The following is a 27,740-nucleotide window of genomic DNA, read 5'->3' on the forward strand; positions in this document are numbered from 1 at the left end:
TCGGCGAGCTGGTTTGCGGCGGCTCTGTTTCTTCGTCTTCTTCCGGCCGCTCGCGCGCGGAAGGCTGGTCGCGGATGACGAGGGCGCCGCCGCTGCGCCCTGCGGTCGGCGGCGGAGACGCCGGCTCCTTCTTGACGCGCACCGGCGTCGAAGGCGATGTCGCCTCCTCCCTCTTCACCGGCGCCAAGGATGACCTCGGCGCCGATCCGGAAGACGACGAGCTGGTAGCCATGCGCCGTGGCTGCCAGACGTTTCCCCGGCGGCGGCTCGCCGATGCCCTCGATGGAGGGGGCATCGTGAGCACCGGGAAGTTTCCGCCCTCGATGTGCTCGAGGACGGCCTCGAGTGTCTGGCCCGGCGCGCTCCACCAACGTCGGCGGCCCGCGGCGTTGTTGCACGGAGGCGGAGGCGGCGTGCCGTCGTAGGAGGCGAGCTCCCGCTCCCACCGCCGCAGGAAGTACGAGTTCCACGCCGTGTAGTTGTCGGGGTGGTGGCGTGGCTCGGCGCGCTCCTCATCCGTCAAGGTCATCCGCGCCTCCTCGATGGCGACGTCGAGGGCGTGGCCATGAGGCGGCGGCGGGATTGGTACGCCGCCAGGACTAAGCCGCCACCCGCCGCCGGGAGGCCTCGTGTCCGGCGGGCAGGGGTACCCCGCCCGGTGGAGGAGGTGCCCTCCCACGCGTGGAGCGACCGGCGGGGGAAGCCGTTGTTGGCTGCGCCGTCGTCGTCGTAGAACGCCATCGGGAGAGTAGAGGGAGAGTGGAGGGAGAGTGGAGCACGGGGTACGCCTCGCGGCGAGCGGAGCGGCGTATATAGGCGGGGATTTAATGCCGCGTGGAATGCGACGCGTCCGCGGCGAGCTGACCGGCGGCAGCCTTTAATTCGCGCGGAAGACGATGCGTGCGCGGAAGACGACGATATTAACTCGCCGCGTGGCCGGCGAATGCAGACCGGCGGCGAGGCTTTACGGCGCGCGGAAGACGATGCGATGAGGACGACGATCGGTTTCTCTCGCCGACAAGTTGGGGCCACCAGACGCGCGGGAAGTTTCCTCGGTATTTCCCGCGCTTTCGTTTCGTCCGGAGTACCCGAGCGCTCCCCGGGGGGCCGGAGATGGCGTGGGATCGCCGGATGAATTTAGGCCCAAATCCGGACGAAAACGAGGAACCGGGGGCGCGACTGAGCCGAATTACGCCGTCCGGATGGAAAAAAGGCTCGCCGGGGGCCTCATCGGGGGACGAGTGGAGATGCTCTTAGGGCTACGCTGGACCGAATAGAAATTTAGGGCATGCAGCTGTGCGTGGTTTTCTATCTGGCGCGTTCCAAATGTTTTAGAAAAACAGTTTAAAGGAGGCGACTGTACATACTCTAAACTTGTGCCTGATGATGTGAGCACGTGAGAAGAGAGGATTAGTGTTAGGTTAGAGTTTATTTATTTATTTTCTATGACCCCATCCTCGTGTGAGCGAGAAGCACAGAGGACAGTTCGACTGCATCGGGCGCAAGGGGTCAAGGAGTTCGGCAGGTGATGTTGTATGCGGCTGCTGACGTGCGACAGTGTTCTTTGCTCGTGTTCGGGGTCGTCACAAGCCAAGTGTCAGTAGTGATCTACGTAGGCCCTTCCAGATTACCCATGCAAACCTCTACGATTATTATTTTTCGGGGATCTCTTCTCCCACGGTAGCTCTCGGTCGGTGCGGCGGATGAGCGGGATGTCGGCACACCTCTACAGTTTATTTATTTTTCTACTAAATTCACGCACTAGTAGAAGATATCACCTCGCACGAGGATTTAGATCTCAACACATGTCGGAGACACAAATGGTCTCGCAAACTATATCTACTATTAACAATACCGATGCATACGATACTGAGCAGGCGACACATTATACATCCAGCATGTTTGCGTGTTCATTCATGTGTAAATACAAAGACATACATTACTATCAAATACGTCATTTATGTATAGACTAAGAAAATCATGTATAATAGTCGGTACTACTTCGTGAAATGTGAAACAAAAAATACATTATAATAAGTGATGAGACATTTTCGTGTTCCGTACTAATAGCAGATACATGCCACTTGCAAACTAAGACACATGATTGTATCATTTGTATGTTTGTGAGGAAGGGGCGCAAATTGTTATCTAAATGTTACAGATCAATATTTAATCAAATAGTTGCTTGTTCATATTTTTATTAGTCATATCTAATGTGGATTGTTCTAAAAAGCATATTTATCTATGCTTAAGAAATTAAGCCTTACCGACAATTTAGTGGAAGCACCGATAATGAAACAACTTAAGCTTGTAGAAAAGATCCAATGCGAAACAAAACGAGGAAAATTATAACTCAAAAAAATGAAGTATCAGTATTCCTTTTGTTCAGTTGAATGGTATAACCACAATGAAAAAGTTAGTATTACCCAATATTGTTTTCAAAAGACGATATTTATTTGCAATCACAACCACCTTTTTTTTGGTAAACATTGACAATCGTTTGGCATTGGACAACCGTATTCCTAAATTATAAGTTCGATTGATGGATAGTTTCTCGAAACAAAGTACATACTACATCCATTTTAATGGATAAGACAATTGTTATCTGTGAGGATAGATCACTAACAACTGCATATGCGATCATACGAACCAGCCGCGGAACATTTTTTGGTAAGAAGAGAAGCCAATCTTATCACTATCATGGTTTTTTTTCCACTAGAAGTGTGAATCAAGGTCTTTGACCCCTTTTTAGAATAGTCATGAACAATTTTCTTAACATTCGAAAAACTGATGGTCTAAGTTACATGTTGAAGATGGCATCAATGCCTAGAACATCATTGTTTTGTGAGGTTTAGCAAATAGTAGTAATGTTTATTACTCGCTGAGAGCCACCAATGATATTTTTCAAGAAACCTCTATCATTCACCCATGAGTACATATATATGTTGCTTTCTCCTAGAACCCCCAATAGGACGCTGTGATTTCGCCTTGCAACTCAACTTTTTATTTTTACACGATGCATCCGATCTATTTCGAATAAGGGAAAGTTGCCGTTTAGCCGTCAGTTTAGGAAATCGGAAGGATCACGTTGCGTCTCACACATGAAACACATTCCTCACGTTCACGCGATAAAAAGAACTCAGTTCTGTTTTGACCTTGAGTTTATGCACGAGTTATTGATTTCTAGGGTTTAGGGTTCTACAATAGATATTCTCGCACTAAGTCTTTTTTACAACTATGAAGATGTGTAAAATATTTTTGTCGACTGTCTCCATGCACCTCCAACTTCTCCACTCACCCTAGATTCAAAAATAAAAACGGTCGAATGCCTTGTAGGGATTTCGGAAACCAAGACATCTGGCATGTTCTTTCTTTATTCGCGTTTGTTTTTGTCATGTACTACCTCCATGGGAACCAGCTCGAAAGGGCAGCGCACGGCAAAGCCAGTGCACCGCAACGCGATGCACTCTATCATTTCCATGTCACAGAAAAAAGGCGGAAGAATCCAAAGCACACATTCCCACCACGAACACACACCAGTACACTCCACTCCACTCCATGGCAGTGCACCGCTACCCAGGTTCAGGTACCCCATCCCTCCCCTCTCTTCTTCCTCCTCACTGCATTCACAGCTGTTCACAAGGGACAGAGCTTCAGTGCTCACAAGCGTTCACTCCTGACTCCTCTGTCCTCTCGGCTGCTCCCCCCACGCTTCGCTCCAAGCTGCCGTCAGCTCTGCTCAGCTCGTGAGGGATGCCGTGTTAGGTAGGTGGCGCGCGCGCGGGTCTCACCGGTCCAGGTCGCCGGCCGGCGGTCTGTAACCACGCGCCAATGCTTCCCCGGCTGCTGCTCGTGCTCCTGCACATCCTCTTCCTCCTCCATTGCTCCTCCGCCTCCCACCACCACCATGATGGCAGCCATTACCAACGGTACGGCGGGCGGAGGGCGCTGCACGAGCCGCTGTTCCCACTCGACAGCGCGCCCGCGCTGCCACCGCCGCCCCCCTCGCCATTCTTCCCGTTCCTCCCCGACGCCGCGCCGCCGCAGCCCACAGAAGTGACCAACCCGGCACCACCCGCCGGCGCCGCTGTCGATGCAGGCACCGGCAGCGACCCGTCCTCCTCCTCCCTGCCGAACCCCACGGCGCCGGCCAACATGTCTTCCCTGGCCCTACCAGTCTCCCGGGCCACACCGCTGCGCTCCTTCCTCTCCTCCCACCGCCTCCTCACCATCCTCCTCCTGGTCGTCACCCTCGCCTCCGCCCTGCTAGCCGCCGTGCTCCTCTACCTCCTCGCCCGCCGCCGCCGCGACCGGCCCGAGCCGGACCCCGCCGTCTACAAGAAACCCGCCTTACCCGCGCCGGCCAAACACCCCGCGCCGCACGACGACGAGCAGCAGCACGGCAACGGCCGGGGCTCCACCGCCACCCTGTCGAGCACCAGCTCGCCCGAGCTCCGGCCCATGCCGCCCCTGCCGCGGCAGTTCCAGCAGACGCGGATGATGAGCCCGATGCCAAGCTCAGACGACCCCGTTCTTGAAGCCAGAGCAGGGGACAAGCGGGCTCCGCAGGTCGTTCCACCGCCGCCCCCTCCACCGCCAATGCCACCAAGAAAAGGCAACGGGGGCGCGCAACCGGCTGCCGCACCTCCAGCGCCGCCCCCGCCGTTGCCGCGCGCCGCCAACGGCAACGGCTGGCTGCCGAGGCGGCTCTCTGAGCGCCCGGCCCCCACGGTGATCAGGGCCTCGGCGGGGGCTGTCCACCCCGAGGACTCGCCGCGGTCAGAGGAGAAGGAGGCGGACGCCGGCGTCGGCGCCGCTGGTCGCCTGAAGCTGAAGCCGCTGCACTGGGACAAGTTCCGCGCGAGCTCCGGCCGGCCCACGGTGTGGGACCAGCTCAAGGCGAGCTCGTTCCGGTGAGCCCTCCTCTTACTTGACTTCTTTTATCATTCTTTGCATCAGGGTTTCCTGCCATGGATCCACTTCATTCTGATGCTCACATTGTGCATTTGTCTACACATTTGTGCCTGAGAACAGAGTGAACGAAGAGATGATCGAGACATTGTTCGTCTCCAACTCCACGAGGAGGATGTCCAAGGCCGGGTTCAAGGATGCAAATGGGGCAAGCTGCCATCAGGAGAACAAGGTGCTTGACGCCAAGAAATCGCAGAACATCGCCATCATGCTTAGGGCGCTCGACGCCACCAAGGAGGAAGTGTGCAAGGCCCTCCTTGATGGTGAGATGAGATGACACGATTCCCACACACATTTCAGTCTGTGAGCAGCTTGCATTCATTCGGAGAATGCTTTGTCTGATGATCATTTAGCTCCATGAACATTTTGCTTGTGTTGCCATTCTTGGAAATGCAGGCCAGGCAGAGAGCCTTGGAACTGAGCTGCTGGAGACGCTGCTGAAGATGGCTCCTACCAGAGAAGAAGAGCTCAAGCTGAGAGAATACAGGGAGGACGCTCTGTCGAAGCTCGGCACTGCCGAGAGCTTCCTCAAGGCGGTGCTTGGGGTACCGTTCGCGTTCAAGAGAGTGGAAGCGATGCTCTACATCGCCAACTTCGATTCAGAAGTTGATTACCTCAAGACTGCCTTCAAAACCCTTGAGGTACTAGTACTAATCATGTCATATCTTGTACTGGCAATGCCTCTGAACCGAGTGAAGGACTACTGTTCCATATCTGTAAAGGTGTGCTTGGAGATCTAAAGTGTCGTATTTTCCATGTTCCTATGATCCTTCACCACATTGTGATTTTTTACCATTTACTGTCTTCCTATCAACAACCTTGTGCTCAATCAAGTATTTTTAGAAACTTAAAAATTATCGACTCAAGAGTTGGATTAACCATTCGCCTAGGACATCAATTTTCTTATGTTCTAGCAGTAAGTAATCTGTTATCATCCACAACTGTTACAGGCAGCGTGTGAAGAGCTGAGGAGCAGCAGGTTGTTCCACAAGATCTTGGATGCTGTCCTGAAGACCGGGAACCGCATGAACACCGGCACAAACCGTGGGAACGCGCATGCCTTCAAGCTTGACGCGCTCCTCAAGTTGGTCGATGTAAAGGGCGCAGATGGCAAGACGACCCTCCTGCACTTCGTCATCGAAGAGATCACCAGGTCTGAAGGTGCCAACATTGTGGCCACTGGCCAAACGAACAACCAAGCAACCGTCACTGCAGATGATTTCCAGTGCAAGAAGGTTGGACTCAAAATCGTTGCTAGCCTCGGCGGTGAGCTCAACAATGTCAAGAAGGCAGCTGGAATGGATTCTGACTCGCTGGCCAGCTGTGTCTCGAAACTCTCAGCCGGTGTAAGCAAGATCAGCGAGGTCGTGCAGCTGAACCAACAGCTCGGTTCGAACGATAGCTGCAAGAGGTTCCGCGCTTCCATCGGCGAGTTTCTGCAGAAGGCTGAAGCCGAGATTACCGCAGTGCAGGATCAAGAGGGCCTTGCCCTTTCCCTCGTCAGGGAGACAACCGAGTTCTTCCATGGCAACTCTGCGAAGGAGGAAGGCCACCCTCTGAGGATCTTCATGGTGGTCCGTGACTTCCTCGCTGTTCTTGATCGCGTCTGCAAGGACGTTAGCAGGTTGAATGAACAAACGGCGACGGTGGGCTTCAGCACCTCACGGCGGATGGAGAATGTGACAGTTCCTCCAAGGTTTAACCCAGTGCAATCCAGTAGCTCCGAGGAGGACAGTTCATCATCGTAGGCGTGATGCCGAATGCCTGAGCTTGGAATCTGTATGTTAGCTATTGTCTAGAAGAGCAGCAATGCAGGATCCAACCTATAATCATAAGTAGTAATGTTGTAACTTCAGACGATTAAGTGTAGATCAAAGTCTATATATGGTAGTAGTACATGATTTCGCATGCTAAAGCATCATCCAGCACAATGGCCTACCAAAGGTGAAAGTGGCATTCGTACATGATGATTAAGACATGCTAAGTAAGAATCACTATTAAGATGAGAGCTTTTGGGGAATTGACCGTTCTGAATCTCATGATGAAAAGTTCAGTCTAGAAAACAATCACATGATCAAAGTTGAAGTAGCCAGTAGCCGCATTTACCCCAGCTAGGAGCTTTCAGGATCTGGCAGGATTCATCTTTTGCTCCCTTTCTGACAGGATTCTTTGTTCATTCTTTTCTGAGCTCAAGGCATTGCCCTAATGGAGTGTAGCTTTGTTAACATGCTGAAATGGGCAAATAAACAAGACCAGTTTAAGCGACATGCCATGATGCATTAGCAATTATAATTATTACACACTGGACCTGCCATTATGTAATCAATGGAAAGTGTCTACACTAAAAGGCACATTTTTGCGTCTCGAGGTTGAGGTTATTATATGCTATATATACTCCAGATACTTTCCCAAAAGAAACGCCAAATGTTGGTACCATAGAGCTACATTTTTGCCGCTCTATTGCCAGCATGGTACATTGATACTTCCAATACTTATCTGCTGATGTTCGGATCATGGGGTACATTTTCCACTAGTTAGTATGGCCTGTAAAGAAAATGCTAGCGAATGGCTGAAAAACCGGAGGCTCTGCCGAAGGATCAATCGAACAAGCCCTCTGCATCCATGCGCTCTAATATACGACGCGCCTCTTCCTCAGTTGAGGGAACAACATTGCGGATCGTCAATCCGTTCTTCAGTGCATCGCTGCTGACCGAAAAGGTGAAGTGAAATGTGTTGGAGATCTGTTTGTTGGATGAAACAATTAGGAAACCAGTAAAAGTATTCAGTAAGGTGAAAAGACTTGAATAGCTGCTGCAGTTAAGATAGTTTGTCGTCAGCAATGTATGGCTGCACGGGATTACCTCGCTTTTTCGGAGCTCGGGCCTTGTTACATGAGCGACGACCTCGACATTTACCAGGGGCTGCCATTTATTCTCAAGCTGGGTGTACAAGACACATGATTTGAATCGAAGAAAGTCTCCTACATCCACCTGCACAATCACAGTTTGACATGGTTACTCCTATTGTTCATAGGAAAATCAGTTTGTAGTATCTAAAACAGATTTCACAACTGCTACAATAATCCAATTATACAGAATAATCAGACTTCACAACTGCTACTATGATCCCATCATACAGAATATCATCGGTGCTAATTTTGAGGTTAACATAATTAAATGCCAAGTATAAAGCATGGTACAGTACTTCTTAAACTAGAAATGGTAACTCTATTCTCTGAAGGTACGAGCTTAATTACTCAGAGATGCATGCAGAAAAATGCTATAGGTACTTACTGGCTTTAAGAAGTCAACATGGTCCACCTCAAGAAAACAAGGTCTCTGGCCAACAAAGGCATAAGCAGTTGAGAAGGCGAGCTCAAATGCTCGGTGCATCAAGAAACCTCCAAATATCCGTCCGTGCAAGTTCCTTTGTTGAGGCTGGCAGATAAGAGAGGTCTCCAGGCGAGTATCCCGCAACAAGATGCTATCTCTGTCAGCCAGCGCAGGCAAATCTGAGAAAACACGACCCTCGGCCAGTAAAGCATTCAGCCTCTCAGCCTCAGCATGAAACTTATGCAACACATTTCCATGCATTGCCTTCTGTTCCTCTCTTTTCTTTTTTCTCAGTTTATCCTGTGCTTCCCCCTCTTCAAATAGCCGAGTCTCTCTTTCAGTTTCTGGAGAAAGGCGGTTCACTGGAGCAGACTTTCCAGTCACTGAATCTCGTGCCACAAATGTGAAGTTAGCTGTCAATGCAATTGGATCTGAATCCTTATCACTACCTGTTGCAAAATGTGAATTATCAGACAAGACATGAGAAAGATCTATCATGTGTGATATCAATTCACAATTGAATACTTAAGCAGCTAGATAATTTCTTTACCAAGACTATCTTGATCAACCTGAGTCACTTCAATCTGTATGTCAATAGAAGAGCGGCCAACGTAAGTAACAGCCCCAGCAATCTTTAAATCAGTGTCCACACGAATTGGCTTCATTAAGACCATCTTATCCACAGACGCAGTAACTAACAATAGCGGTCGTGTTGTGCTATCTTCATCAGAACAGTGCTGCATGTCACATAAGATTTATATCAAAAAAAGATTCCTTCTAGACGTTAAACATATGATGCATCTCAAGAGCACTCAGAACATAAAATGAATAGATATCAGAGTAATCAGTCATACTTAAGTATCATTGTATAGTATTTGTTGAACTGACAACCTTCTCAGAGTTATCTATCATCCATAGGTATCATTGTATAGTAAATGTTGAACCGACAGCCTGGAAGGAATGCCACTTGAAGTTGCTGTTCAAAAAGAAAAGAATGCTACTAAAGGTTTTTACCTATTTAACAGTATGCCCCATTCAGCTAGCTAAAGGGTGTGCGCACGATGTAACCTCTGCAGCTATGCTACGTCCATTACCAAACTGACACCATCCTGATTCAGCATAGTTAACTACTCATTCAGGTTTAAAATTTGTGACAAAGTGATGTTTGCCTAGATCTACTGACTGCATTAGAATGAATCCTACATCTCGTCATTACTATCTGAACAGTTGGCATGTTTTATGATAATAATCAGATCCATGAAATTAATATTTCCATGTGCACCTAGGAACAGCAGATCCCCAACATCCGGGCTTCTACTTACTACGATATACAGACATTGCCTGTTGTGATGCATAGCTGTTTAATTCTGAGTTCTTACGATGAGTGAACCAGCTATATTACATTACAAAGTATATAACTCCATAATTTCTACAAGGTGATCATCTTACATGACTGCAAGATACGAGAGAGGATCTCAAAAGTGCTATCATGCAGTGGAAGGCGTCAGGTCCACACTAAGGACAAGGTAAAAATCAATTGTAATATGCCCTGTTCATCTGGCTTAGTTGCTGTACTGTGACGGCAATGGAATGCCCTGTTTTAGATGGAAGGCCGTTTTGCAATGTGGGTGTTCTTCACGGTTTGCTAGGATTCGTTGTGGAATGTTTAATCGTGTAATAGACTAATAGGAGATGATTTAATCATGTAATAGCTGGTAATGCCTTTTCTTTTTTACTTTCTAACAAAGATAGATCATTATGCTACCTTTCCTCTAAAAAGGCAGTACCATTTTCTCCGGCATTCATCACATCCAACATAGCCAATTCGTAAAGTAGCATTAGATCGAACCATACGAGCAAGCATGAAGAGGATTTAATTTTGACTAGTGCCAATTTGAGGAGAAATGTGTAACAACACATCGCAGACTACTCGCAATTCATGGATGCCAGACACGCAATTCTGACGGCGGAGAGAGGGGATCTCGGGAATTCGTGATCGCAGCAGAGAGAATACCTTGACGGCGATGGTTCCTGCGAGTGCGTCGAGGTCCTCGAGCAGCTTCCCGATGCGCACCTCGTTCCATGCGTCCCGGTACTGCTCGCGGAGGATGTCGTCGGCGGCGAACTTGTATGCGATGGCGGTGCGGCTCTGCGCGGGCGTCTTGGTGAGCAGCTCCGTCTGCGGCCCTGCCGCGGCGCCCGCGGCCCCGACGTCCATCTTGCGCTCGAAGATGCTGGAGCGCGCCTCCCAGAGCGCGTTGGTGACCGGCGAGTGGTACATCCCGGGCCACAGGCTGAGCGGCTTCCGCGCCGACCCGCCCGCGTCGATCGGCGCGCCGCCGCCGACGTCGCGGAGGTGGGACACCACCTTGATCGTCGGGGAGTCCATGGGCGGCGCCGGCGCCGGTTCTTGGCCCGTGGGAGGATCCGCTCCGCCGGAGGACGCGGCGCGCGATTGGACGCGGGGGATGCGGTGCGCGGACGGTTCGAGGAGGAGGTAGGGGGAGGAGGTGGCGTGCAGGCGGTGGCGGAGGGTTCTGGAGAGGAGCGACGTCGCTGTCGAGGATCTCAACGCCATGATTTTGTTAACGCCGAGGTGGCTCCGGCCATGTGGGAAGATGACGGAGGTCGGATGGGGAAAGAAGGTGCGGTGGAAAGTAGGACGGCCGCGGTTTCCTCGCCTGGTCGTCGGATCTTTCCCATCCGTCGGATCCAGAATGATCGTGGAGATATTCTGGGCAGAGCCGTTGGATGTTTCATCCGTTTTATTTTTGCGTGCTGCCTTCACTGTGGTGGCCGAATAAAGAAGAGACATTTGTCGTGCTTTTTAGGATGGAATTATTGGAATTCCCTCTTGAGTGGTCGGAAGAGTTCTAGAGAAAATTTGATGGTTTTAAACAGAAACATAAATAGAATATCACTCCATTCCAAAACATAAGACGTTTTGGTAAGCTAAATTAGAGTACCAAGACGTCTTATAATCTAGAACCAAGGTAGTAATTTACTATTCGACATAACTTAACGATGTAGAAGTTTTAGGGCCTTGACTAATGAAGAATGGGCCAAATTTTATCGACATGGAAATTTTGTTGTTCCAAAATCACTTCCTAAAATGTCTAGCTTAAAGTCATGCATTAGTTTCTGAACAAAATGAGAATATTTAAGAAGGTATACACCTAGTTTTTATTTAAATCGAAATGGATAATGGTAAAAGATAAAGCCAAGCGGTGTAAAAATAACAAATGGAAATGGTAAAAATGATATTGCGAAGAAACATTCAAATTAGTGTGGGGAATTTTCGAAACGTGTGCAAAAAACCTCATGATTATGCATGTAGAATGATTGTCGCCAAAAAATTAAGATGACAGTCCCATCTGCGCACCAGGTAATGTAAGTGCAAATATTTGCGTCGAGACCAAAACCAAGTGTTGAATTTTGTAATTATTATTACATAGAAAAATATGTAAAGCTAAACATAAACATGTAATACCACAGGTTAACATATTGATGGGATGAAGCGCCGTGACTATGGACCGTAGAAAATATGACAAATTGGTCAGTATACGATAGACTCCTAGTATTGGAGAAAATGCTAAACATTTATGTCTTTGATTGCGTTCTCATTTTTTTAGCGTTTGTTAATTCTTTGGGTTCGTGCATATATCTCAAGTTAGTTCAATGATGGCTATTTTTTAAAAGATAATAAGTTCTTTATTTAAGTTAAAAAAATGTGACGTGAATCGCGGGTTTTTTCAAAACTAACACGGCCTCGGCCTTCTGATCACCGATAGGACCTGGTCGGCTACCTGGTGGCCGATCAAGTTTGGTCCCGCTGCGCATCAAAACAGCAGACTATTTGGCTATCTGGTGGCCAACAAGCCCTATTGGCTTTCTAGTGGCCGATAAGCCCTATTTGCCATTAGTCGACCGATTTGCTGCATGATCAATGCATCACGTCCGATGCTTACCCTTATCAATTCGGTTACACGCCATTTCTCCCGTCAATTGTCGTTGTGTCCTGCCAAATTTTCCCGCCATTTCTCATTGCTGCCCGCCAAATTCTCCCGCCATTTCTCGTTGATGTCCGCCAAATTCTCCTGCCATTTCTATCCGTGTACCTCTATAAAAACAAGCATCGATATGTTATGATGCACAAGGATGCAAGTTTTTCCTCCGGGTGTGAGAGCAGAGATGTGTTGGTGTGGCCGTCTTGCGGAGGTGAAGCAGGTGGAGGATTTCTCTCATAAGTTCAACATAATTTTTCATGTGTGCGAACTATGATCATGATCCACCCCCAAATTCATCTTCATCATCCATGAGGCTACTGATATGTTCTAACATAATGATGTTTAGACATATTTGTATGTCTTTATTTTTCTAGTTTAATGTTATTGTTTATGTTGCAGTCTCCCCGTCCATGTGCAAGTGGTTTCACTTGATAGACACAGAGCATGCAGATTAGGCGCGGCTTGAGGTTGAGGAAAAGCAACGTCGTGCATGGGAAAGTTTCTTTGAGGAGAAGTGTTGGGAAAGGCTGCTGCTAATGATAAAGTTGATAGAGACATATACAAAAAATTAAGGACGGAGGACACTCGAAATCGTGAGGTGAACCAGAAGAGGATGGAGGAACGTAGTAATGCGGAGGAAGAGGAGGCCTGTGAGGCAGAAAAAAAGAGATTAAGAGAAAGGGCCGCTAAGGCCAAGGCAACCGAAGAACGCTGCGATATGACCGGAAAATGACCACATTGGATGCAGGGCAAGTAGAGTGATGTTCCTTTAATGATGTATCTTAATTTCAGTTTTAGTGTGCCGATGTATCTTAATTTTAGTTGTAGTGTAGTGGTGTATTTTTATTTAAGTTGTAATTTAGCTTTGTCTATTAATTCAGATTTAAATGAGTTTCGATTGTTTTATTTTCACGCAATAAACTTCCCGCCTATTTGCCCGTGTCGATCGCCGCGTTTCCCCCGCCGCCGCCGACGTCGCGGAGGTGGGACACCACCTTGATGGTCGGGGAGTCTATGGGCGGCGCCGGCGCCGGGTCCGGGTGCTGGCCCGTGGGAGGATCCGCTCCGCCGGAGGACGCGGCGCGCGATTCGACTTGGGGGATGCGGTGCGCGGATGGTTCGAGGAGGAGGAGGGCCCTTGTTGGGTAGGTGGCGTGCAGGCGGAGGGTTCTGGAGAGGAGCGACATCGCTGTCGAGGATCTCAACGCCATGATTTTGTTAATACTACCGACGAGCTGGCTCTGTCTATGTGGGAAGATGACGGGGGTCGGATGGGGAAAGAAGGTGCGGTGGAAAGTAGGACGGCCGCGGTTTCCTCGCCTGGTCGTCAGATCTTTCCCGTTCGTCGGATCCAGAGTGACCCTGAAGATATTCTCAGCGGAGCCGTCGGATGTTTCATTCCGTGGTTACAAGTGCTGCCTTCACTGTGGTGGTCGAACAAAGAAGAGACATTTGTCGTGCTTTTTATGATGGAGTTTTTGGAATTCTCACTCGATTGGTTGGAAGAGTTCTAGAGAAAATTTGATGATTTAAGTAGAAATATATATAGTGTATCACTCCGTCCCAAAATATAAGATCTTTCGGTAAGCTAAATTAGAGTACCAAGAACTCGACACGACTTGACGATGTAGAATGTTATACTGACTTTTTAAAGGCTTTGACCAATGAAGAATAGACGGAATTTTATCGAAATGAAAGCTTTGTTGCTCCAAAATCACTTTGTAAAAATTTCTAGTTTAAATCCATGCATAAATTCCAGGAAAAAACTGAAAATATTTAACAAGCCTTACACTTATTTTAAATTAGATCGAAATCGATAATGGTAAAAAATAAAGCCAAGCGGTGTAAAAAATAACAAACGAAAATGATAAAAATGATATTACAAAGAAACATTCAAATCAGTGTTGTGATTTTTCAGAACGTGTGCAAAAAGCCTCATGAGTATGCACGTAGAATGACTTTGTCGCGAAGTAATTAGGATGACAATCTCATATGGATACTAGGTGATGGAAATGCAAGTATTTCCATCGAAGCCACAAACTAATGTTGAGTTTTTTTAATAACTATTACATATAACCATATTGCTAACCTATTGCTGGAACACTGCATAGATTTAATTAATTCCTAACCATCTAGTTCATACACTGCATTTTGTAATTCTTTTGGGTCCAGTGGAGTTTTTGTAATTATTTTGGGTTGAAATGGAGAAAAATTTTAATATATTTGTAGGCATGTAAAAGTTGTAATTCTTTTCGGTTCAAATGGAGAATTTTTGTAATTCTTTTCGGTTGAAATGGAGAAAAACTGTAATATATTTGTAGGCATGTAAAACTTGTTCTTTTCGGTTCAAATGGGGAATTTTTGTAATTCTTTTGGGTTCATATCTATTTGTAATCTATTTGCATGCTAAATAATTTGTAACCAAACATTTCAAAATTATTCCAATACAAAGCGTGTTTGAATTATTTTAGCCAAAAAAGTATATTGAGGTAATTAGGTTATTAAAATGGTAATTATGTAATAAAATAGTTATAAATCACTATTTCATTTCAAATCAGCATTTATACATCATCTTCATCAGGAGCATTCTAGACATTTCACTACTAAAACCAACAACAGCATCCGTAAAAAGCGGTTGTGCCAAACATCAAATCTCTGATTCCAAAATATAAGGTCTTCCGATAAGCTATACCAAGAACTAGCTATACCAAGAACTCGACACGACTTGACGATGTAGAATATTATACTGACTTTTTATGGCTTTGACCAATGAAGAATAGACAAAATTTTATCGAAATGAAAACTTTGTTGCTCCAAAATCACTTTTGTAAAAGTATCTAGCTTAAAGTCATGCATAAATTTCAGGAAAAAACTGAAAATATTTAACAAGCCATACACTTATTTTAAATTTTATCGAAATTGATAATGGTAAAAAATAAAGCCAAGCGGTGTAAAAATAACAAAATAAAATGATAAAAATGATATTACAAAGAAACATTCAAATAAGTGTTGTCAATTTTCAAACAATGTGCAAAATGCCTCATGAGTATGCTTGTAGAATGACTTTGCCGAGAATAAATTAGGATGACAATATCGTATGAATACTAGGCGGATGGTTCGAGGAGGAGGAGGGATCTTGTTGGGTAGGTGGCGTGCAGACGGATGGTTCGAGGAGGAGGAGGAGGAGGGTTCTGGAGAGGAGCGACGTCGCTGTCGAGGATCTCAACGCCATGGTTTGTTAATACTCGAGGTGGCTCCGGCCATGTGGGAAGATGACGGAGGTCGGATGGGGAGTTGGGCAAAGAAGGTGCAGTGGAAACTAGGACGGCCGCGGTTTCTTCGCCTGGTCGTCGGATCATTCCCAGCCGTCCGATCCAGAGTGATTGTGGAGATATTCTGGGCAGAGCCGTCGGATCTTTCATCCGTTTTTATTTCTGCGTGTTGGCCCCTCTTGAGTGGTCAGGAGAGTTCTAGACAAATTTGGATTATTTAAATAGAAACATAAATACGGAGCTACACGTTCGGTTAGCTAATCCTAACAAAAAACATAAATAGTGTACTCCGTCCGAAAATATAAGACGTTTTCACTAAGCTAAATTAGAGTACCAAGACGTCTTATAATTTAGGACCGATGTAGTAATTTACTATTCGACTCAACTTGACTATGTAGAATGTCATTCTGCCTTTTCAGGGCCTTGACTAATGAAGAACGGATGCAATTTTGTCGAAATAGAAACTTTGTTGTTCCAAAATCACATCCTAAATTTTCTAGTTTAAAGTCATGCATTAATTTCAGGCAAAAATTGAAAATATTTAAAAAGATATACACTCATATTTAATTAGATCAAATACGATAATGATAAAAAATAAAGCCAAGTGGTGTTAAAAATAACAAATGAAATGGTAAAAATGATATTAGGAAGAAACGTTCAAATTGGTGTAGCGAATTTTTAAAACATGTGCAAAACACCTCATGCGTATGCATTGTCCCCAAAAAATTGGGATGACAAACCCGCATGAAAGCCAACCTCTGGGAATTGTAAAACATGTGAATAAAAATACAATAAATTAAAATATTTGTGTGCAGAATTACCGTGGCTTTTGCCCGTGGAAAATATGACAAACCGGTGAGCCAAAGTGTATGAGATAGACTCATAATTTTCGAGAAACTTGGTAATCATTTACGTCATTGATTGCTTTCTCAAATTTTATCGCGTTTATTTATTCTTTGAAATTTTAAAATTATGAGAATACATGGTAGTTTGGTCAATTCTGACTATTTAATTTTCTTGTATTTTATTACATGATGATTTATTCAGATGCAATCAACCAAACATATCCACTGACCTTGTTGCCCACTAAATTGAGATGAGTATGTTCAATATTATTTCATAGAAAATGGAAAAATATTAGTGCATCCACACAATGTGTTTACTGCACTCAAATAACAATTCCCACTTCACACATATTTTGACAATATGGCTATTCTACAGAGGATAGCGATATATTCATATTCACAATAGATGCTACTACTCAAGATGATATTTATAGCTTAATGTGTAGACCGATGTTTGATTTGGCAAGTCCCCTTCATTAGAACATATATAATGGTGTATGGTTATGGCGTATGAGAAAAATATTACAAATAATATAGTGAATTGACTTGAGTTAAGCGAGAGATGAGTACTAATAAATAATCCAAATTTCATTTACATACCGATAAACAAAAAAATGACAAATTTTGCATAAGTAGTTCCAAATTATGGCGCTAAGGTGAATATATGTTTTGGGTATTTTTTTGTCGAACTTGTCTTCTTTGTCCCTTGTAATTTAAACTTAGAGTTGAAAATTGATAGTGTTTCACTGCTACAAATTCACTTTCTTGTGGATAACTTGTTGGGCCTGCAACTACATTTTTTTTCTGTTAAGTTACACTCGGTAGGTAAAGAACTCCTCCGCATTTGGCTTCTAAATTATAGTAGGCAAAGTTGCAATTTCAAAGGTAATGTTAGGTACTTATTAGAACCAAGTAGTATAGAATTAAAAAAAATACATGCTAGTTAAATTAGTTGGAGAATTATCCCTTACTTATATTCTAACTAGTTCACATTCACTTCGAAGTGATAAATAAAAGCAAAAGAGAATAGTGCGAGAGTAGTGTCGAAATTTGGATGGATGTGACATTATGATCCTATAGGTTTTTCTACTTATGTTCTATTAGATCTTGCTAATCAAAAGTCCCTAGAAAGGCTTTAAACATATTATTGTCCTCTTATATCTGTGGTCAAGATCGGTGGACACTTAAATCAAACTATGTTGGCATGCAAGCATAAACGAAAAATCTAAGGTTACCCTTGGCATTGCGGTAGGCTATCACAATATCATCAAGTCCATTGGCTTTTGCTATATTTATTGTTCCTTTAACCCATTTTGTTTAGTTTTATGGATGATTTCTAATAGCAAATTATCAAATAAAAATTTCATATCATAGCTCAGCAACTGCAAACTGAACATCAAGATGATTTGAGCAAGGCAGAATTGAGAGGTGAAACTCGGAGAACTCTGGGGGCTACTGTTGTGGATATACTCCATGGGTGTACCATTGACGGTGGGTAGATCCGGCAAGCCCGGGTGGCCCATAGACGGTGATGGTGGCCCATCAGGCGGCCCAGCTGCTGTAGATCAAGATGGATGAAGTCCAGCCCAGAAACGAGGAGCCGGATCCACCGAACAACCCTGGATGTCGGATTCGGCCTGACCCATCAGGGGTAGACGGATCTAATACGGCGTATAAGGAAAGGCGAATCCTTAACGTGCACAGCAATGTACTATTCCGTAGTTAGGCAACTTGTATTCCGGCTAGGACTCTCCTTGTAAACCCTAGATCTTGGCGCCTTTATAAGCCGGATCCCGGGAGCCCTAGAGGCACAACCACAACTCATTGTAATAATGCGAAAGCGCCCAGATAATTCCAGACAAGCAGCAGTAGGCCCTGTCATCGTGCAGGTGATCCGAAGCTGAGTAAATCGCGTACCACCGTCCCGAGGACTCTCCGCCCGATGACCCCTACTTCTTCTCCCCCTCGTGAGGATCCCTTCTCCGAGGTACCTTCGAATAGGCAACGACAAGAAGCATGTAAGTGAATTACTATACAAGGCTAGTATTGTGGTTGATCACTATGAGTCTACTAAGTTGTGGGTTAAGGTTGAGGACATGCAATAAACAAGTTAATTACGATTCACCGTTTGGTTCAGTTGAGTCCTCCAAATAGGTATTAGAGGAATCTTACATAGTTGAGTTCATAAGCATGAAGGCTCGTATGATTTGGTTAAGTATTAGCACATAAGTAAAGTATTACACATGGTTGTTGCTTGAGTTGATCATGGTGGTGTTATGCTAATGAATGATGATTAATAGTGTTAACATATGGAAGTAACAAGTTAGGTTGTACACTTAGGTGATACTAGTTGTTCATATTAGGTATTAGTTAAAAAATGAAAACATGAAATGATGACTTCATGTGAATTGGGCTTGTTTTATTTTAGTAGATCACGAACATGCATTTATTTGGTGCATAGTAAAGATCTATATATAAAGGGGAAGTTCATATGATCACATGTGATAAATCCCTAGGGTTTTATAGTTGGAAACAACTTAGGATTATCACATAAAATAATGAGATCAAGGTTCTTATTCATACTAGAACTAGGTTTCTAAATTCTTAAAATAATATTTGGTAATAGAGTTGAAGTTACTAATTATGGATTTAACATTTTATTAATTTTAACAGGTTTAATAATTAAGTTAGATAGTATTTAGAGTTGTAATTCAGGATTTAGGATTCTAAGGTTGTTATTAAATTTTAATAATTTGTTAACTAGAAAGGTTGCAGTAAACAAATAACTTTTGACTATAAAAATAATATTAGTTTTTAACATTCTCTTATTTTTTTATTATTTAAAGAAAATGGTAAATGGTAATTTGCAAATTAGAGTTTTTAAATACCACTAATATTTAAGTTAATGCAAATATGATAAAAGAAATTAATCTTAGTATTTTATTTACTTACTAAATAGTTATTATTTAATTTTGAAACTTATCTAATTATTGAATTTTAATTGTATTTAGGATAAAAGGAAAGGCATAATTAATAAAGGTTAAATTGAATTTTTATTTGAACACATATTTTTATATTATATTTTTATTGAATGGAGTTCATTTTTGTGAGCATTTTGATATCTTATTTGTATTTTTCTGAGTTGAAATGAATTTTATAAATTTTGGCAAAGTTTTAGTATTTTTCTGGATTTTGAATTAACTGGAAATACTAAACCTATCGGCTCATACTCTAGTTACTATCACTGACTAGTGGGTCCATTGACTGGGTCAATTGCCATGCGGGCAAAGACCAGTCAGCGAGTGTCTGGGACCCCACCGCCATGTCGGCCTTGCCTCCGGCTTGACGCCGACGACCAGGAGATGACGGCGCTGCCGCTACAGGGCATCCCCAGACCAACCATTGGTTGCATTCGAACGAGAAGAGGATGGGGACAGTATGGTGGTGGTGGAATAAGCTATAGGTCGCCGAAACTTCATCGGAATTCATGTCCTGCGGCGGTGCACTCTGGCCAACCCCCAAATGGAGCTACAAACGATTCTAGGAAGCGAGAGTAGGCTCTAAAGATGCGCAAGCTTACCCTGAGAACGATGGTGTGGTCGACGGAGTTGATTGACGACGGAGACGAGCTCGATTTCGCCATTACCGGCGAGGTGCTGTGGAAGGGAACGATTAAATTCGTCCTCCACCTTACTCCTCTTGATGATTGCTTGCGCCTAGGTGCTCCTCTCGACGAGGCGCGTCTCCTCGACCACTCGCCGGAGACTGGGGTGGCTCCTAGCGTCTGGTTCTTGATCGACGCCGGCGACATGTATTGGATGAATGTGAGAGTTAGGAAAGGGTTGGAGAGGATGAGGAGGGGTGGTGATGAACAAGTGTTCCAGGGCGATCCTAAACGTGGCTTTATAGCTCATAGCATGGTCGGAATCATCGGCACATCGTCAGATAAAGCGTAGATGTGACGACGACGTCGAGCACGATTCAGGAACGAATCTTGGCGCAAGTAGATAAGCTCGGACGTGAATTTACTAGGGCGAGCTTCTGAGAGTCCCGTTGGCGTTCAGGGTTGATCTTATCGACGACGAGGACGTGGCTGGAGTTCTCCGTCGCGCTGTCGACCACGGAAAAGAAGACGACCCCATTTTTCTTCTATTTAATCGAATAGGTACACGGGATGGGCTGGGCTCGCAGCGTAGGAGTGGTGTTGGGCTGCTTCGTGGGTTGCTGTTGGGATGCTGAGGCCTGCTGCGGCTGCCAGTCAAGGTATGCCTCTCTCTCTCTCTCTCTCTCTCTCTCTCTCTCTCTCTCTCTCTCTCTCTCTCTCTCTCTCTCTCTCTCTTCTACTTCTATTTTATTTTCTGTTTTAAATTTCTCTTTTGAATTTGTTGTTTGAATTCAAACTTTGAGTTCACTTTTGTTTTGTAGATTTTTGTACTGGACTGAATTCTACTGAAAGATCCCAAGTAATAAATACTTGAGTGGTTTATTAAATATACGTGGTTTGAACATTATTGAGAAAGAGAAGAAATATCCAACATAAGTAGGATTCAATATTTTAAATTTGGGAGTGTTCAAATTTCTTTTCAGGAAATATTCCATTAACCAAGTGCTAGAATTAGTTGCATTTAATATTTCCTTGCAAATAACCCTTTCTAATTTAATACTACATTTGTTTCTCAATTTGGAGATGATGTTAGGTTCATGATTTCAGGTGAAAAATTATTTCTAAGCATTTAGAAAATGGTTAAATAAATTCTATAATCCTTGTTTTAGTAGACTTTTAGCTTGAACTACTTAAGATAGATCCTTTGCTCAACATAATTTATGCATTGGCTTATATGGTGGTTCTATTTTATAACACTACTTCATTTGATCCACTAAACAAGGCACTTTGAAGGCAAAGTAGAAGTTGATATTGGTTTAACTCTAATCACCTGAAGGGTACTTAAGCTTAAGGTATTTCTGGCTTAGGTTTATACTTGTGATCCATGATACACAAGTTAGGGAATAGTATTTTATGTGAAGTTGATCTAATGTTGAAGGGTATAGGGTTTTCCATAAGTTTCACTAATTGAAGTATAAGTGGACATGAGGTGTGGTAGGGTTCTACTTATGATCCCAAGTGATAGATAGACTGGAACTCAAATGTGGTCTAGGGTTTTAGTTGTGATCACCCAAGTGATGCACAAACTAGGATTGTGATATGGGCATAAGCTATGGTTATGTTTAATTGGCTTGGGTTAATCTTCCTCACCTTGATAGGATTCTTGTATTAAGACAATACTAGGGTTGTCTCAAGTGTTTGTATAAGAAAGGTTTAAGTGTAATGCCATTACTCCTCTACTCAAGATATGAGGAATGATCTAGGGTTGACTACTAATGATCTACCTATTATTTCATGTGATGGATGATATCTGATTATCACATAGGTTTATCTTATCATCCAAATCTACAAGGTATGGTCATGCATTGGACATGATCAACTTATTTCTCACTAATCTCCCTTTATTATTCCTCTCATCACACTCATCTAGATTCCTAGGGTTTATGACCATTACCAAGGCGTGATGATCATAACATTGGTCTCCAAATTAATCACTAGTGAAATAGGTTCTCACTTACCATCAAGTGTTGGCTAGGTTAAATAGTGTTAAGTTCTTAGCTTGTACTTCTCATAGCCTTAGTTAATATCAATAACTTACCTTACTTGAATATGGCTTGAATGATAACTTAAGGTTCTACTCAAGAGATAATGTAAATACATATGGATGATCCTCTCCCTTCTCTGAGGTTTATTATAAATATATTTGGATAAACAAGATTAGATTGGTCAAGATTTGATAAAAGAACTAATGTGAATGTCATTGACATGAGTTCAAGATTGTAGTTGAAAATATACCATGTGAATAATGGTAGGAATATTGATTAAGTAGACAAGACATATAAAAGATAATTAAAGAGTTGTTTCTTGATTATTTCTGTTCTTTGGTTTATAGTTGAAGAAACATTTATGTTTTGGTGTAAGGAATACCATGTTGAGATCTTTCATAAGATTTGGTATTTGACCCTCACTTAAGGTGTTGTTATAGTAAAGCTAATCTCATTTGATCTAGCCCATAGATCAAATCATCTCTACCCAAAATAAGAATTTAGCAAAGGTCACAGTGAAGTTTATAGCGCTTGACTTGATGATCTACTTCAATTCCAGCAAGTCAAGTGAAACTTCAGTTACTGTGAAAATTTTTATTTGGAAGCGCGAAAATTCCCCGGATTTTCTATGCATGAATGCAATGCACACATCTCTATTCTATTTTTTTGTAGCCTCTAAACCTGGGATATTACAGTTATGTCCAATTGCAATCACATGTCCATAAGCTCGAGGGCTACTCTTATCAGAAGTATTAAATATAATTCTGATAAGATGACATATTGATGATACAAATATAGAGTTCACTAAATAGCAAAAGTTGAGCTTACACCCAAGTGCAAACACTCGGCTGTAGCCTTGGGGCCTACACCCATCGGGAGCGTTGGTCGCCCTTGAAATATGGAAGTAAAAGAAAAGAAAAATGACAAGACAATATAGAATGAAGCTGATTTTTTTTTCTACGTACATCTTCGAGTTACATATCGTTGTGTAATCCCATCGGGAGATCAATATATTATTCAACATAATATTTCAACCCAAAGAAATAGAAAACTTCATCAGTCGTACAAAGGCACTCGACAATATATTCTCAGAGCGCGTCCATTGCGATAAATACTCTGAATGCCGTGACTCACAAAAAAGATCACGAAGATAAGATCCCAGTCCTGTATGGCGTCGTATCGCACACGAATGCGCTCTCCCACTTTATCCACATCAACAGATGTGAAGAAAAATCCTGACGAACACGTTGGGTACTCGATAAAATAAGCTTGAATTTGATTTATGGTAAGTCCTGAAGCGGCACGTATCGAATTACACCAGTATTTCAGGTTAGAGTCCAGGAATTTGAGTTTGAAGTAGGTTTATGCGGGTTTACCACGAGAGCAATTAACTGGTACCTAATCCGTCAGATGAACTAGCCTTATTTACCGTTATCCCTATACAAGATAGACGTTGAGTAAAATTTGAATGTAACTCGAAATCTTTATGAAGATGCACGACGGAGATTTCACTCGACTCTACGATTCAAGCAAAATCTCGCGGGCTACGGACATAGGTATGCCTACCAGGCATGTCGAATAAGTACCCTAGATCCACAGAAGAGCAGGAAGCCCATGGACTCGAACCTTTAGAGGCCCAGAAGGTTAGAAGCTTTCGGATTAGGAAAGTAGAGTTACTATAGGAAACTTGTATCAATATAGGAAAGACCCAACGTGGCCCGATAATTTATAATTTGTACGACACGGAAAGTCTTGGCTTCGCCTCATATATAAAGGGGAAGCCAAGGGAGAAAGAAAGGATCGAAATTATTGTAATCTAGCCACCGTAATATTGAGTTGAGCACTTTTGTTCGACTGAACCTTCGAGATCTACTTGTCCACTACTTCTTACAAAATTCTAAGTCTACAATACGTAGTCACTGACGAGTTAATCCCTCATCAGTAAGTGCTCATTTCGTAAGTTTGTCTGTATGGCTACATCCTAGATTCAGGTCCTTTATATTACCAGAGGCAGAAAACTGTAAACTCCGCGGGCTAATTGATAGATGAGATGTAAACTCCAATTTAAATTTTTTAAAGGGAGTGATTATTTTCTCAATCAACTGAAAACTAAGATAATGTCATCAAATTTCAGTTACAACTCATGTTGTAACTCATGACTAATACGAATCACGATGCAAATCAAATGATGCAAAACTTGACTGAACATGAAGTTAGAGAACTAGCAAATTCCAATTTTTTTACTATGCAATAAATACGTAGTGTGCAAGACTATATTTTTTTCTTCTAAAAAAGGGATAAATGACGGCAATATGCGAAATTAATCAACAAGAGCACTGAACGTGCTGTTGCTATCGCGGAAGAAAGAATCGGCTGTCAGTAGCAGCCTAGCAGGTCACACATCATGGATTGAGGAGCCGGCCCGAAATCAGGCCACGCAAATTATCCACACGACCTCGACAAGTAGGGCGATCATTTTGGCGCGCGATATTTGGAGAGAAAGTCGGCGATGTTCCTGTCGGAGCTCCCGCCGTCGCTGACGGCCGCCTTGGCCTTCTTCCTCCACTCCGCCGCCTTGATCCTGTACGTGCCCTCGCCGCCCATCACCTCCCTTACGCACCTCTCGACCTCCTCCTTTCGCACCACCCCGCCGGCGTCCGGGCGCGCGCGGACGCCGACGCGCCACACGTCCTCGATGTACTTGGCGTTGGTGGGCTGGTCCGAGAACTGCGGCACGGCCACCATCGGCACGCCGGCGCTGAGCGCCTCGACGGTGGAGTTCCAGCCGCAGTGGGTGACGAAGCAGCCCACGGCGGGGTGCGCCAGCACCTCCAGCTGCGGGCACCACGGCACGATGAGGTCGCCCCGCGCCTTCGCCGTCGCCGCGAAGGCCTCGGGCAGCTTGGCGGTCTCCGTGGCGCGGACCACCCACAGGAAGGGGCTGCTGCCGGCGCCGCAGAGGCCCTCGGCGACCTCGGCCATCTGGTCCGGCCCCGGCGCCACGATGCTTCCGAAGGAGGCGTACACGACGGAGCGGGGCGGGTGCGCGTCCAGCCACGCCTTGGTGACGGCCGTCATCGGGGTGTGCAGGTGGAAGCCGTAGGAGACGTCGTCGGGGAGGCGGTTGTCCAGGTACGCCGACGGCACCGTCGGGCCGATCGTCCGCGCCCCCAGCGTCGACGCCAGGTACTCTGCCTCCTGGATGCACATCGATGGTAGCATTGCTCAGATTCAATGGATGGAAACTATCAATTGCACGTGCAGGCTGGCATTCATGCAGATCCAGACACGGCAATTAACTGCAAGAAACGGGTGCTCCACGTTGCATCCAATGGCGGCTGCCACGAGATACACGCGGCCGAATTTGCCATTTGGCGCCGGGTGCGAACAATCTATGTGACGGTGTCCTCGGTGTGTGTAATCGAAATGGAGTTGTGCTTACCTGCGGCTCGAGGTCGTGGAAGGAGTTGACGAGGACGTGGTCCACCTTGTCCAGCCCCGCGAACTGGTTCATCAGCATGTTGCGCAGGGCAGTGCGTTCGTCGCCGGCCTCCGTCAGCACCCCCGGCACCTCGTCGGCGGCGAGGCGGACCTGGAGCCCGGCGAGCTCGAGCGCCGCATCCCCTTTGCGCATCGGCACGGGCACGCGCCCGGCACGCGCGTGCGTGTACACGACGTCCACGGCGCACGTCTGGGTGAGGAACGCGGCGCACGCGGCGCCGTGCCGGCGCGCCAGGGGCACCACCCACGGCATGAACGTGTCGTACACCACCACGCGCACGGGGCGGCCCTGCGCCGCCTCGTTCCGGAGGAGCTCGTCCAGCGTCTCCGACCCGGCCGCCTCGAGCCGCTCGAAGTAGGGGCCCTCGTGGCCGCCCAGCTCGGCGGGCCCGCCGACGTCGCAGCCGTCGGAGAAGACGGCGACGCGCACCGAGCCCGGGGAGGGCTTCGTGGAGCCGACGACGAACCGGGTCGCCGTGACAGTGCACCGGACGCCGGCGTGGGCCGCGAGGCGCTTGCCGAACTGGAGGATGGGGTTCAGGTGGCCCTGGGCTGGGTACGGGACGAGGAGGACGTGGGTGGTTTCGCCGGCGTGCACCATGGTTCCGTCTGCTGGGTGATCGGCCGGCTAGCTCGATCGGGGAAGACAGTTTCTGTGGCGGCTTGTTGTTTGTGGGAGGACCCGAGGGAAGCTGGGGTTTTATAGCGGTAGCGGAGCTCCTCTACAACCGTACAACAAAACGCAATCGATCATACACGCTAGCTCCTTCATCGTTCATTTCTAAATTTGCCTCTGAGGTCTGACCACAGCTCACGTTCTGGCTACAGGTCACAGATATGTGCAAAATAGAAAGCATTAGATGATCTACAGAGAGGAATACACACCTGCACTGCACAGTTTCCAAATAAAACTCGTACACAGCTAGCTGGTGCCTGTACAGTTGCAATTTCTGTTTCCTATCCTCTTTTAGAGACAGTTGTAACTTCCCAAACTTTCAAGTTATGCAAATTTGCTTAGGTTTCCTTTTTTATGCGAACTTCACTATAGAAAAGTTCAGAGGGAAATTGGTTACATCTCAAAGCATATATACCTCTCACCGGCCTACTTCGCCGGTCCACTGAATTCATTGTCACATATATCCTACAAGATTGATCCCTTTGCACTCCACAAATTTCTCTTACTCTTTTTTTTGCCATGCTGCCTCGCTAGAACTTCCTCTTCTGCGTCGCAGGTGGCAAGAACTTCATACCTGCAAACCAGTGAGGTGTAGCGACGAAAGAGTTATGGTCGACAAGCATTCCAAACCAGTGAGGCAAACATGCAATGTGCATGGAGAGCAAGCATTCAAAACCAGTGAGGCAAACATGCAATGTGCATGGAGAGCACATGGATGATTGCTTGATGAGAGGGTAGAGGCGAAGGCGAACTAGGTCTAAGGTTGTACCTTGACACGCCTTTATATGGATGGTGATGCTTTCCGTACCGAAAATCTAGAACCAATGATCAATAGAGTAAAGGAAATAGATCTAAATTATGGTGTATTCGTAGTTCAATTACATATAGGCTAAGTACTTGTAACAACAAGAACTTGCTTTGTTCGAAAATAAGGAGCAATACACTACATTCAAAATAATTAATATATGAATGAATTGTAAACTTTCACAACATATACATCAAAGATATATACACAACCCCGATATATCAACAGCGGACTCCCAATTATATAACAAATGTGGCAAATTTATGCATGCATTGTTTCAAAGAGGAACACAGACAATATATTAATTATGCAAATTTCTAAACTTTCCAAACTTTCAAGTTATGCAAATTTGATTAGGTTTTAATATTTATGTAAACTTCACTATAGAAAAGTTCAGAGGGAAATTGGTTGTTACATCTCAAAGCATATATAGCTCTCACCGGCCTCCTTCGCCGGTCCACTGAATTCGTTGTCACATGATTCCTAGATGATTGATCCCTTTGCACTCCTCAAGTTTCTCTTACTCTTTTCTTTTGCCATGCTGCCTCAGCTAGAACTTCCTCTTCTGCGTCGCATGAGGCAAGAACTTCATACCGGGAAGCAGGAAGCACTGCAACTAGGGGAGGGGGATCAGACTTTAAGATACATATCTTTTGGAAAAAATCCTATAAGTATAGGAATA

The 27,740-nt window shown here is 45.1% G+C and overlaps 3 protein-coding genes across 3 annotated transcripts; 1 reads left to right on the forward strand and 2 right to left on the reverse strand.

The window, feature by feature from the left end:
• The first annotated feature begins 3,831 nt into the window (after positions 1-3,831).
• LOC124658141 (formin-like protein 15) lies at positions 3,832-6,719 on the forward strand. The gene is made up of 4 exons (XM_047196562.1): positions 3,832-4,913; positions 5,035-5,234; positions 5,368-5,612; positions 5,922-6,719. The coding sequence occupies exons 1-4, from the start codon at positions 3,832-3,834 to the stop codon at positions 6,717-6,719; spliced, it is 2,325 nt and encodes a 774-aa protein (XP_047052518.1).
• Positions 6,720-7,227: 508 nt separating this feature from the next.
• LOC124653236 (acyl-coenzyme A thioesterase 2, chloroplastic-like) lies at positions 7,228-10,926 on the reverse strand. Its single transcript, XM_047192302.1, has 5 exons — positions 10,318-10,926; positions 8,854-9,040; positions 8,265-8,752; positions 7,833-7,961; positions 7,228-7,712 (listed from the first exon to the last, which is right to left on the reverse strand). The coding sequence occupies exons 1-5, from the start codon at positions 10,879-10,881 to the stop codon at positions 7,569-7,571; spliced, it is 1,512 nt and encodes a 503-aa protein (XP_047048258.1). The 5' UTR covers positions 10,882-10,926; the 3' UTR covers positions 7,228-7,568.
• A 13,622-nt stretch (positions 10,927-24,548) lies between these two features.
• Positions 24,549-26,178, reverse strand: LOC124657339 (UDP-glucosyltransferase UGT13248-like). Its single transcript, XM_047195909.1, has 2 exons — positions 25,519-26,178; positions 24,549-25,274 (listed from the first exon to the last, which is right to left on the reverse strand). The coding sequence occupies exons 1-2, from the start codon at positions 26,176-26,178 to the stop codon at positions 24,549-24,551; spliced, it is 1,386 nt and encodes a 461-aa protein (XP_047051865.1).
• Between the last annotated feature and the right edge of the window lie 1,562 nt (positions 26,179-27,740).

The sequence above is a fragment of the Lolium rigidum genome, chromosome 5, assembly GCF_022539505.1.
Source record: "Lolium rigidum isolate FL_2022 chromosome 5, APGP_CSIRO_Lrig_0.1, whole genome shotgun sequence".
Lineage (NCBI taxonomy): Eukaryota > Viridiplantae > Streptophyta > Magnoliopsida > Poales > Poaceae > Lolium > Lolium rigidum.

Bases quoted from the DNA above. Each gene is read 5' to 3' on its own strand.
- LOC124658141 (XM_047196562.1), top strand. From the start codon at position 3,832: ATGCTTCCCCGGCTGCTGCTCGTGCTCCTGCACATCCTCTTCCTCCTC. The intron at 4,914-5,034 runs GTGAGCCCTCCT...GCCTGAGAACAG, and splicing joins CTCAAGGCGAGCTCGTTCCG to AGTGAACGAAGAGATGATCG. The intron at 5,235-5,367 runs GTGAGATGAGAT...TTGGAAATGCAG, and splicing joins GTGCAAGGCCCTCCTTGATG to GCCAGGCAGAGAGCCTTGGA.
- LOC124657339 (XM_047195909.1), bottom strand. From the start codon at position 26,178: ATGGTGCACGCCGGCGAAACCACCCACGTCCTCCTCGTCCCGTACCCA. The intron at 25,275-25,518 runs GTAAGCACAACT...ATGTGCATCCAG, and splicing joins TCCACGACCTCGAGCCGCAG to GAGGCAGAGTACCTGGCGTC.
- LOC124653236 (XM_047192302.1), bottom strand. From the start codon at position 10,881: ATGGCGTTGAGATCCTCGACAGCGACGTCGCTCCTCTCCAGAACCCTC. The intron at 8,753-8,853 runs GTAAAGAAATTA...ATTTTGCAACAG, and splicing joins GGTTGATCAAGATAGTCTTG to GTAGTGATAAGGATTCAGAT. The intron at 7,962-8,264 runs GTAAGTACCTAT...GTGATTGTGCAG, and splicing joins ATGTTGACTTCTTAAAGCCA to GTGGATGTAGGAGACTTTCT.